This window comes from Leopardus geoffroyi, chromosome A1 (genome assembly GCF_018350155.1).
Source record: "Leopardus geoffroyi isolate Oge1 chromosome A1, O.geoffroyi_Oge1_pat1.0, whole genome shotgun sequence".
Lineage (NCBI taxonomy): Eukaryota > Metazoa > Chordata > Mammalia > Carnivora > Felidae > Leopardus > Leopardus geoffroyi.
The window spans coordinates 196,831,160-196,843,522 of record NC_059326.1 but is presented as its reverse complement, the minus strand read 5'-3'; the positions used below and the strand labels follow the sequence as shown (position 1 = coordinate 196,843,522).

General features: G+C 50.9%; 1 protein-coding gene across 2 annotated transcripts in view; it reads left to right on the top strand.

The window, feature by feature from the left end:
• The window catches only part of PPARGC1B (PPARG coactivator 1 beta), a 112,056-nt gene extending 101,252 nt beyond the window's left edge, over positions 1 to 10,804 (top strand). For both annotated transcript variants that reach the window (XM_045437402.1, XM_045437410.1), the window contains exons 11-12: positions 2,090 to 2,244; positions 3,219 to 10,804. In XM_045437402.1, the coding sequence (XP_045293358.1) occupies positions 2,090 to 2,244; positions 3,219 to 3,319 (256 nt within the window). In that variant the 3' untranslated portion in view covers positions 3,320 to 10,804. The remainder of the gene's footprint in view (positions 1 to 2,089; positions 2,245 to 3,218) is intronic.
• Positions 10,805 to 12,363: the final 1,559 nt, after the last annotated feature.

The following is a 12,363-nucleotide window of genomic DNA, read 5'->3' as shown; positions in this document are numbered from 1 at the left end:
TTTGAAGGTTTTTAAATTCGAATTTAATAATCGTTTTAAAAACCTCAATGAGAAACTTGTTTCTACATAGGGATCATTACACACGTCACATCCATTAAGGTGGCTCCAGAAAATAACAAGTGTTGGCAAGGATGTGGAGAAATCGGAACCCGGTGCACTGTTGGTGGGAAGGTAAAATGGTGCAGCCACAATGGAAAATGGTATGGAGGTTCTTCAAAAAGTTAAATATAGAATTACCATCCGATCCAGCAATCCCACCCGTGGGTATATACTTAAGAGAACTGAAAACAAGAGATCTCAAAGAGATATTCACACGCCCCTGTTTATAGGAGCATTATTCACAATAACCAAGAAGGGGGAACCACCCCCATGCCCATTGGCTCATAAAGGGGGAAACAACATATAGTACATGCAAACAAAGGAATATTATTCAGCTTTAGAAAGGAAGGAAATCTTGGGCGCCCGAGTGGCTCCATCAGTTAAGCGTCCAACTTCAGCTCAGGTCATGATCTCATGCTCCGTGAGTTCGAGCCCCGTGTCGGGCTCTGTGCTGACAGCCGGAGCCTGGAGCCCCCTTTGGATTCTGTGTCTCTCTCTCTCTCTCTCTCTCTCTGTCTGCCCCTCCCCCACTCATGCTCTGTCTGTCTCAAAAATAAATATTTTAAACATTAAAAAAAAAAAAAGGCAGTCTGTCGCATGCTGCAAGCATGGATGAACCTTGACAATCATGGATAACCTCATTAGGCTACGTGGGATAAGCAGCCACGAGGGGACAAATGCTATATGGGTTCCACTTCTGTGAGGTGTCGGCAGTGGTCAGATTCCTGGGAACAGCAAGCAGAGAAAGTGGAGATCCGTTCACAGCAGCGTGAATACACTGAACACTACTGAATTGTACACTTAAAAACCATAAAAATGGTACTTTGTTGTGTTCTGTGTTTTTACCACAACTTAAAAAGAGAAAGTCGTTACACAAATAGGATGGCTTTAAGTTCTGTGCGGTCTTCAGGACGTCAAACAAAGAGAACGTGCAAAAATAAAGCAAGCAGGCTTGGACGTTGAAAGAGGCAGAAGGGGTCCAACTTTGGCCTGGTTCAGAGAGGTGTCAGGAAATGTGAGCCAGCTGAGTACTTATTAGGCGCCTAGTGTCGGTAAGCCTGTCGCGAGCCGTAGCAGAAGTCCACATTGTCTCTGCCCTGAGGAGTGCACGCAGCAGAGGGACAGATCGGTCAGGATTCTTTTTCTTGCTGTTTGTGGAGCTGAGGAGCTGGGGAAAGGACCGACCTTAGGCCCCCCTTCGCCTCAGCACCCTTCTCAAGCAGGCTTCCCTCGGGTGGCAAAATGGCTGCCTCCACGTCCAAGCTTACGTACCTCCTACCAGGGGCAGCAGGAGTCTCCCTCACAGTTGGGGCCAAGAGCTGGGATGCACTCTTTGAGGCTCTGCTTTGGGCGACAGGCTCATCCTTGAATGCATCACTGTGGCCAGGGAGGGCCACCATCGTGTGACATCCCCTGGTGCCCTGAGCCCGGCTGAACACGTGGCTCAGTTGCTGAGCAAGCAGAGAGGTGTTCACCATAAAGGATGATGTGTACAGAATGCCAGCTGTACTAGGGAAGGGGGAGGCTAAGTCAGCAGCAGTCAAGGTGCTGGTAGCTGAGGCTGGCTTTGAAGGAGGCAGGAGGGAAGGGTGGGGGCCTAGGTGCCACAGGTCCAAGAGAAGTACATCAGCTTTCATAGTGGGAGGCCTGAGTTTAAATGCCCTGCCTGCCATTGCCTTGGGGCAAATTCTGAACTCCGCAGAGCCTGTTTTCCTCATCCCTGAGCGGGGAGAAAATGCCAGTGGCCACTGGCAGGGTGGTCTGAAGAGTGAGGCGCCCGGCAGACATTCTGGGAATCACCTGCTCTTACTGTTCTCACACAGTGGAGGTCAGCCTAGCGGCTGCCCTCATCTGTATTGGGGCGGGCGGGGGGCAAGCGGCCATGGTTACTGAATCAGTGTGGCTTTCTGCTCTGCCTCTGGTAATGGGTGGTCTGAGGGTATGAATCAAGCTGGCCCAGTAACATGCTCCCCCTGACCTCTCCCCACAGAGGCGAGAAGTATGGCTTCATCACCTACCGGTGTTCTGAGCACGCTGCCCTGTCTCTGAGGAATGGCGCTGCCCTGCGGAAACGCAACGAGCCCTCCTTCCAGCTGAGCTACGGAGGGCTCCAGCACTTTTGCTGGCCCAGACACACTGACTATGGTAAGTACACAAGGCCCCGCCACCTTCCAGTGAGACCCAAGGCGTGAGGGGCAGTGACCTCCTTTAATGAAACCCAGACCCAAAGCCCCCTCTGGACCCAGTTCCCACACCAAAGCTCTAATGTGCCGATTGGGTAACTTTGCAGCCACTTCGCCTGGAGGCCGCCATCTTGCTTTTCTTCTGGTCTCTGGTCCATCTTGTCCTCTCCCAAGACTGGTACCAGATTCAGCCTCCTGTGGCCACTTGGGAGTTCTAGTCTTGTGTTCACAGCCAGCTGGTAGAACGATGGTTACTGTCTCTTTGACCTCACAGGGCCAGTGGCTGCACTGCTGCCTTGAGGGGCATTCCATGGTGACCCCAACAGGCAGCAGGCAGCCTTGTCCATTAATGGGCCACGATGAAATAATATTGTCACCGTGCTCTCACATTTGGAGAGGAGTTGGTGAAGAAGGACAAAGAAGTACAATTTAGGAGAGAATTATCTGTAGAGGAGAGTCTGACACGGGGTCCGTAGTACAGGGCTGAGCGTGAGTAAACCGAGGAGGATTCCAGGCCGGGCAGTGCTCCACCTGGCCGCACGGCCACCCATGGGGACCTGCTTCCGTATCTCTACAATGAGGGCATCCTAGCTCTGGTGGCCACCTTCCGTGACCTCCGCAGCGGTTTACTAACCAGCAGGAAGCTCTTAGGGAAATGGATTAATGGGATATCAGAGCTAGAAAGGAGCTCTAGGGTGCTCTGGTTCAGGCCACCCCATTCTAGAAACAGGGCAGCCGAGGCCGAGAGACACCGACGACAGGGCAGAGGTGTCACGGTAGAATGGCAAAGGTGATTCCCGCTGTCTGGTGTTCTTGGAGGCCTGGGGCCACATGCACCCCTTGGGGCTGACCCCAGTGGCAGATTTTCTGATCGCCTGGCCTTTCTGAGTGGCTCACTGCCTTCCCCTCTCCTTGACTCCTCCACCCCCTGCCCAGATTCCAATTCAGAAGAGACCCTTCCTGCATCCGTGAAAAACAAGTACGAAGCCATGGATTTTGACAGCTTACTGAAGGAGGCCCAGCAGAGCCTGCATTGATAACAGCCTTAACCTTCGAGGAATACCTCAATACCTCAGACAAGGCCCTTCCAATATGTTTACGTTTTCAAAGAAATTAAGTATATGAGAAGGCGAGAGAGCGAGCGCGTGAGAGAACACACGTGAGAGAGACACTTGAGACTGCTGTCCTTTTAAAAAAAAAAAAAAAATCAATGTTTACATTGAACAAAGCTGCTTCTGTCTGTGAGTTTCCATGGTGTTGATGTCCCACTGCCACTTAGTGTCCTCGCTTCCGGCGGGTGGCCCCGGGTGCGCCTCCAAGTGCTGGGTCAGTCACCCATCTCCCCCTTCCTTCCCGACCGACTTCCCTCGTAGACGTGCAGCCGTGTCCACCATAACATTTCTTGTCCGTAGTATGTGATGATGAAATTGTTACTCGTGAATAGAATCAGGATTATAAACACATTTTTAATTGAAGAAAAAAAAAGTATATCCTTCAAATAACGTATTTATGGCTCAGATGTACTGTGCCTGGGATTATCGTATCGCTTCCTTGATTTTTTAACTATGCACTGTCGCGAGGTGTTTGCCACTGAGCTGCTCCGCTCCCTCTGCCAGAATGCTCGAGAGGCGCCGGGCGGCCGGGAGGCTGATCCCCAGGGAAGTGCGGCCTGCAGCCGCAACGAGGAGCAGAGGGGAGAGGTTTCTGGGACTTCCTCTGCCGTGCTCTGCCCTCGGTGTCTCACTGAGCAAGGGTGGGTCCAGTTAGAGTCAGAACCCTCATCTGGTGCCAGCTCGTGCCCGGAGCTTGCGCCTGGCCTGGCGCACTCAGATCCTGGCGGACCTCGTGAGGAAGGCAGGGGTGAGCTGCACTGTTCTTGTTTTTCCAGGTGAGGCGGGCAGTGCCCCAAGAGGTGAGATGACGGGCCCGAGGTCCCACGGCCAGTGGGAGGGCAGAGCGGTGCCCCAGCCCAGGCCTTCTGATTCCTGGTCCCATGCTCCTGCAGTAGTGGGGTAAAGATAGAAAGTCACAGGGACTGGTAGAGGTGAGTTGAGCGACATTGGGCCCCAGACTAGAAGTCTCCGGGCTCACTTTGAGGGTTAAGTCACCAACTGCCTTGCCAGGATTAGGCGGGTTTAGACTTGGACCTGCGTCTGGATCCAGAGGGCTCTGTGGACATGCCATGAGAGCTTCAGTGACACGCCTGGGATGGCACAGGCAGGGTGATCCAAAAGCAGCCGTCCTTGCTGGGGCCAGCTACCAACCCATCCCACTCCGACCGGCTTGTCTTTCCCTTTCCCTCACCTGGAAAGTTGCTTCGGTGGATGGGGCAGGGGTAGCAGGAGGGCATGTGAGGACCGAGGGTGGATAAGACCACCTCCAAGGTCCTTTGCCATCCAGACAACATTCTGATTGGGCTTTACCGTAAACTTGATGTTCTTGAGTGATGTCAAGCCACGTCCAGCTTGGATGTTGTGCAGGTGCCTTGGGAAAGCGTGGCCAGGCTGGGTGTGAGCTCATTGCTTCTGCCTCAGACAGAGTGGCTCCAGTTTAATCTCGTTCATATATCAGGGTCCCTTGGGAAGTTTCTGTCTTAAAAAGAAAAGAAAAGGAAAGAGAAAAAGTCCTGCTTGCTTTAACAGTGTTTGAAATTGACTCATTAAACTAAACAAGCTAATTTAATCTTTTGCTACTGCCAGGCTTTAGAACTTTGAGAATTGGTAGTTGATTTTTTTTTTTTTTAAAGATTATCAAGTACCTTAGTAGGTATACTGGGAAAGTGAGCTTGTCCTGGGAGGTGAGAATACTCCCAGCCCACAGAGAAGACCGGAGGAAACAAGCTTTAGAAACAATAGGGAATTTGAGCTCCTGGGGATCAAGTCACTTGACCGCTCTGGGCCCCCACATTCTTTTCTCTGAAATGGACTGAGGGGAAGTAGGCAAGTTGATCTCCAAGGTTCCTGCCGGCTCTGAGAGTCTTAGCTTCTGTGAAGGTGGTATCTAGCTCGGGATGGCAAATACATATATGGCACATATACCACTACTCCCACCTCCTTGGCCAGTGGCAGACATAACTAATCGACCACAGCACTCATGTTCTTTGAGCTTGGTCATACTAACTATTGGAATCCTCAACACAGTGCTCTGGGCAGCCATTACTAACGGATCAGAGTTTAACCTGGTCTGATCTTCGAAAGGTTCCCATTATACAGAACCAAATGGTGGCTGGGTTTCACGTCAGCCCATCCCTATCGTGTCCTGATCTGTGAGAGAAAATCCCCCTAAGGCCATTCGTTGGCACAGGACTCGCAATAATACTGTGACACATGACCCCCACTTGAGTGGGGGGAGCGAATGGAATAGCGGACATGAAATGTTTGAGGGAGGCGGGGTTTGTGAGGATGAACCAAGAAAGGGACTATCCACAGCACAGACCTGAACATTGTAAATTCCTTTAATAGCTATTCACTGCCTAGCATACAGTAGGCACATAAATAAATGGTTATGGAATGCAATAGAATAGAATTTAAATCTGTCTGCTGCCCCCACTGCGTCCTGATTTGCACCAAGGAGTATGCTGAGGTTTTATCCTGTGGAAGCCAATAGGAAGGAGCTCTAGATTCAGAGTCTGGAGAGCTGGGTTGAGGCCTGGCTCCACCAAGAACTTGCTTTGTGACCTTGCTAAGTCACAGAGTCCCTCCCCCACCCTTCTGCACCAGGAAGAGTTGGCCTGGAGGTTGCCTAAGCCGCTCCTACATACAAGACCAGTCTCTCTCTCCTGTCTTCTGGGTCAGCCGAGGCTGCCCTTCCCAGTCAGGTTAACACAGGACCCTTGAGGTTACTTAGATACTGGCCCTTGAGCAGAGTCGAGATCTGCGCACGGCGTTGGGAGGTAACGTGCCTAAAGTCAGGGCTGGCCGCTGGCGGGAGAGGATGTCTGCCGAGAGCATCCCGCAGGGTTTCTGCTTGCCATCCCGTCCACAAAAGGCTGCAAGTTCTTCTAAAATTGACCGACCCTGCAGATAACCTCTATCTGGACGACTCATTCGGTGCTGTGTATTATTAACCAAGGAGACTCCGGGGTTCCTCCAGGAAAACTAGGCAACCTTGGTCTCTTGCCCACCACATTAAGGAGTAACCCAGAGGGAGCAGCTGCTATTGGCAACCATCTCATCGTAGCTCTGTCCTCGTATTTGCTCTGGATGATGTTTACATGTGATTGCCATAAAAGCTTACTGTAGACCGTGTCGACAGCTGCCCACGCCGGGCAGGTTGTACTGTCCGTCCCTGTGCTGTGCTGGTGTTTGCAAAAATGTCCGATCCAACCGCTAAGTGGAATTCTTCCATCTCCTTCCTCAGTCGGTACAAGGCTGAATCAGAATCCTCACGCTTGGGGGTTCTGGTGACCGAAGGAAAATGCATCAAAGAGGTAAAGAATATGAGTGGATGGAGTGCAGAGAAGGCCCCCACCCCCCGTAGCCCCTCACATCTTGCTCCCAAGCCAGGAAACTGGTCCAAGAGCACGAGTTAGGGGTCTGCATCCGCCGTGAGGTCTTGCAGTGCTGCGTGGTGACTGTGCTCAGGGGAGAGGCAGGGCTTCCGGGGCTCTGGGGGCAGGAGGAGGAAGGGAGGAGAGCTCTGAGCTGCAAACACTCAGCGCCCAAGTCCTGACGCAGGAAAAGATGCACTAAGAGGTCTCTTGTTGCATAAAGCCTCTGCTTGTTGATGTGTTGAGAGCAGTGTCTTCTAGGCATGTGCAACATGCGTGCCGAGGCCACCGTGCAAGTGGCGACTGGGGGCGGCAGGGAGGGCGTTGACACACGGTCCTTCTGCACGGACAGGTGAGAACCTCATCCCAAGCCTTGGGTTCAGTTGAAATCACAGCTGAGCCTGAAGCTTGAGAGATGGGCCGTCCCGGCTGTGAAGCGGAATCAGCCCTGGAGGATTGGTTGATCTGACTCACATCAAAACGGCAGTGTTTTTCTTAGCATTGAGATCTAGCAGCTACCCTCAGATCTAAGGGAAGAAATCGCGTGTGCGGTAGCAAATAAAGTGAACCTCGTGGTTTTGTTGGCCAAAGAAGAGGGACCCCCTCACCCCTTCCCACCGGGGCGGAAGGAAAGCAGCTAGTGCTTATGTGCAATATGTTTAAGCCGGTCCCCAAGTCAAGTCCCCGGGGTGTTTGCCCGCGGGGCAGACAGGGCTCCGGGGCTGTTTGCTGAGTCCGGAGGTACAGGGTAAATGGAGGGAGAGCTCGGGAGCTGGGAAGCCCACGTGGCCCAAAACAGACGCTGGGTGTGGGGAGACCCCTGGGAGCCGGCTGCAGGACGTCCAGGAAGTAGGCAGAGGCTGACTTTGCATTGAACCAATAAAAGCACTTTGAGAAAACCACAACCCTTCAGCCTGGCTCCATGTTTCTATGCTGGCAAAGATGGGTCTCCTTTGGCTTGAGTGAGGTACTTTCCTAGGGATTGGGATGGGGTCGGGAGTGGGGCTGGTATGAGGGAGGAGAGAGATGCCTTCCTAAATAGCAGCAGGAAAGGCCAGCCCTTTGCTGGCCCTTTTGTTGGAGGCCCTAGAGATGGGGAACGGTGAGTTTAGATCTTGGTACCTATTTTTATATATGTATAAAAAGTTGAAACAGCCCAGCTGACATCAAATGGGTTTACAGAGCAAGGCATTCAACTATAAGCCATCTCAGTGAGAAACCTGATGTTTCTTACTTGCTGTGTGATCCGGGGCCTCTGTTCCCTCATCTAACGGATGAGAATATTGGATGGAATGAGCACTCAAGTCCCTTTCGAACCCACTAGGCTCAGGTTACCAGCCGGGAGCCTCAGGAACCCGTCACTCACCCGTGAACCGGATCCCATTCTCTGGCCGCGCCCAGCTCGTGTTCAGGGTGCGAGTTCTCTGCCAGGTAACCAGCCAGCAGCAGACTCGAACCCACATGGTCCTGGCCGAGTTACCTTGTCTGAGGAGGCCAGCTCCCCAGGACAGATCTAAGCCATAGTTTCTCGTGGGGATGGTGAGAAGTTCAACCCCGACTTGGCTGGGTGGCGATGTCACATCTCCCATCGGCCTCGTTGTCATCGTCCCCGCGGAACAGCTTTTAATCCGAATGTTGTGACCGCTTGGCTGTTTCTCTCTTGCTCTCAGACAATACTAGCAATACACTTGTTTTTTCAAAAGAGCTTAACTTAGGCACTTTTCACACGTTTCCTTCAAATGATTGTAAAACATACGGGGCGACAGGAGGCATCGATCACACTGCATGTGTTTAGGGCAGCTTCTGCTTTTTGTTTCTCTAGTGATACAGCAGTGGTGGCTGAGGCTTTGAGACCTCGGGGGACGGATTTTCAGATATTCTGTTTCATCAGAATGCCTTGCACATCTGGAAGCAGCAGGGCGGTCTGACTGCCCCACCCCGGGGCGTGGAAAATCCGGTTTTGTAGGTGGTCAGTCCCCGGGCAGAGCAACGCCACGAAAGACGTGTTTATGTAGCTAGAACCCTCTCTGTGCTGCGTGTTTTGTCAAAGGAGCCTGCAAGGGAGCCTCAAAGAGCCTCTTCTTCCCCTTTGCCAGCCTTGCTTTATGGGTGACTTTTGAAGGGATTGGTCGGCTTCCACCTCAGCACTTTGCCTTATCGACGTCTGGTCGCCCTCTAGTGGCCAAAGACTGTACCCACCAGCTTCCCAGATGGAAGGCAAATAAATCCTTTCGGCCCCCTTGCTGTGCAACACCAACTTTGGGAATTCTGTGTAATGGCCTGAGTGAACTGTCTATGTGTTTAGAGCCCAGTGTCACGCCAGTCAGAAGACTGCAGAAGCAACCGCTTAGCAGACTCTGGCACAGACCGAGAAGCACACTAGTTATCCTGTGGGCAAAGGAGACAGGAGTGGACCCTGTGTCCGGGTGCCCGGGAGGGGTTTGCTGTAACTGCAATACTGGCATCCCAGCTGCTGACCTTGTTAAGCGAACCTCTGCTGGGTGGCCCGCCCTGTACCCTCGGGACGAGCAAAGAGGTTGCGTGTGAGGAGACTGGGGGGGTGGGGCGGGGGGGGGGAGGGGGCTGGCCATGGCCTTGGATACGGTCCACTGAATAGCCAAACAGGTTTTTTTTGTTTGTTTGTTTGTTTGTGTTTGTGTTTTGTATTTCAAACTCTTGTCGAGTGTTTTTGTGTTAGGAATAAAAAGTCATAAACTCTCCCCAACTTTGTTTCTTGAGGGGTGTTCTGATTCCAATGGAAACAGGTTGGAAATCTCCAGGGGAGTGTGGTCACGGTGGTCAGCGGGACAGGGAGGTGGACCGCTTGGATTTCCGGATGGTTTCTGGAGGCCATGACCATCCAGAAGTCTGGCTTGGTGCCGTCCGCTCTGGAAATTCACACCCGCCCCCTCCTGCCACGGTATTAGCATTGGCTTTGAGCGTCGGCTTCCTCCAGAGGCAGCTGCTAATGTTGAAATCAACTCAAGATCCCTCTCCCCGACCCCAGGTTTCTAAAAGACTGTGTCTGTAGCTAGCCTTAATCGACTGGGCGAGGTGGTCCCCATGGTCCCTTCCAGCATTTCCAAATCTTGGACTCAAATCCTTTTCTCTTGGTGTGACCATGCAGCCTAGAGAATTCTGAGCAATAGGGAGCCAGGGCTTTCCCCGGCTCTGTGACAGGGTTAAACCAGGGAATGGCTAAACTTGTCAGGTTTGGGCATCCCCAGGGGTACTACCGTAGGGGGCATTATTTATTAGGAAGCTCAACAAGGTAACTACAGCCTGGGGTGCGTGAGCGCAAGGCTGTGTGTGTGCGTATAGGTGTGTATTTGTGTGTGTGTGTGTGTGTGTGTGTGTGTGTGTATGTGCGCGTGTGCGTGTCTGCACGTGTGCACGCCTGTGTGTGTGTGTATGTGTGGAATTACATTGATGCATTTCTTGAGAAAGGTGCAAGAATTTCACCTACACAGAGGGACACATCTGCTTTGTTATTTATAATAGAAAGCTAAATTTTAATTTTTTAAAGGACACTGCTAATGACTGAGAATCGAGTTTTTAGTTTTGCTATTTTTTTTAATTGGTAGAGGATTTTTATATATTTTTTCCATTTCGTTGGGTTGTGTCCTTATTTATATAAATACTTTATCTGTAAGAGGCAAGGAAGAAACCTTCTTTGCTTTTAATTATTGTGGTTGTCATGGTCCCTATTTTATTTCCGGTGTGATTTATCTGTCTCACCTTCTAAATGAGAAACTGTTTTCCTGTATTTGTACATTGTCAGATTCTATAGTTTCATAGATGATTTAACCAAATTGCTCTATGTATTATTCTTTCGTGAGTATAAAGTTCTATTTTAACGTCTGTAAATACTTCAGAACTGGCTTCTTTTCTCAGACTCCTACTATGGAGTTATTGTTTACATCACAAAAACTGTAGAATCTCTATGCTCATGTACTGTAAATAGTGAAGTGATCTGCTTATAAATAAACTGAACAAATACACTATGGAGATTAAAAAGAAAACACCACCCACAGCCCCAGTGAGATGTGTCTTTATTTGCGTGCTCGTTGAGGGACACCCTGGCCACTAAATGGAAAAAGGATTCTAGTTCCAGCGTCGCTTTCTCAGAGAGGACCGGGGTCAGGTGTGCCCCCAAGCCCCCCAAAACTCTCTGGGTTCACGTTTCCTTCCTTCACAGCACATTTCATTGAACCATTCAGCTATTGGCTCTTACGAACCATTCAGACTCAGTCTCCCACAACAGTCATTCCAGGACCAGCTTTTTGCCAGGACTTTTAGAACGCTCTCCCGCTTTCTGAACAAGGACCTCCTTGTCTGGCTGTATCAACTTTTCCGCACAAGCTCACTAATGACACATGCTGAAGGAGATACTTTGACATTATGTTTTCAAGCAAAAACCCTCACCAGCGGACGACAACAGTACGGTTTCTGGTTAAAAACAAAGTTTCTGGTCAGAGGATATGAAGAACAGACTCGAATTGTGTGCTTCATTTGGGTGAGTTTGAAATGTTTTCCTTTGCTCACTTCCAGCAAGGGCGGTGAAGAAACGGCATCTTCTAAGACCCTCTGTCTTGGATGTCCTCCGTTTCATGCTTTCTCGGGGGTCGCTTTTATTTTGCCCGAAAACTGCTTTACCTTTATTTATTCTTTTTTAATAATTTTTTAACGTTGAGTTATTTTTGAGGCAGAGAGAGACAGCACGAGCGAGGGGACGGGCAGAGAGAGGGAGACACAGAATCCGAAGCAGGCTCCAGGCTCCGAGCTGTCAGCACAGAGCCCGACGTGGGGCTCGAACCCACGAGCCGAGAGATCATGACCTGAGCCGTAGTCGGACGCTTAACCGACTGAGCCACCCAGGCGCCCCTTAACTTTATGTTTTAAGTGCAGTTTAAGTGCAAGATACCTGTGGATATTGATGTGCCCCCAAAGGGTTGAGACGTTGGTGAAGAAAATCACACGTACCCAAGACCAAGTACAATCAGCCATTCCATTCTATGTTATGTGCAAACTGGTTTCAAGTTGCTTGTTTCCTACATAAACTCGCTCTCGTTTTGAGGTGATTTATTTTCTCCATCTGGAAACGGTTTGGATTTCTGCAGTCGGAAAGGAACACATCGCAATTATTTCCCATTCAGATGAATGGGGATGTTTCCCCTTAGCAGCAGGCTTCTGTGACTTGAGTTAGTCTTTAGAGAGGTTTTCCGTGTGCGTGATCGCTCAGAAGCTGTCGCCCCCTTGCTGGATGGTAAAATCCAGGAAAGCAGGGCTGCTTCTCTATTCATGGCAGGGTGCCCAGCCCTATTAGTCAGGAGTTCCTGAATGGACGCGTGAGTGGATCCTATCCATGGCCTGATGACTGCACACACAGCTAGGGAGGCCCCCGAGCCACAGAGTCGCGGAAATAATGCCCTCAAGGATGCATTCAGTGGTGCCAGAAATAGCCCGGGAGATTTAGAGCCTCGAGACCTACGTTTGAGACGCAGCTCTGCCACGTCTGTGTTGTGCAACCTTCGACAAGCCACCTCTTTGGCCCCTGGTTTCCCTGAGTATGAGGCAAGATGAATTGCCTAG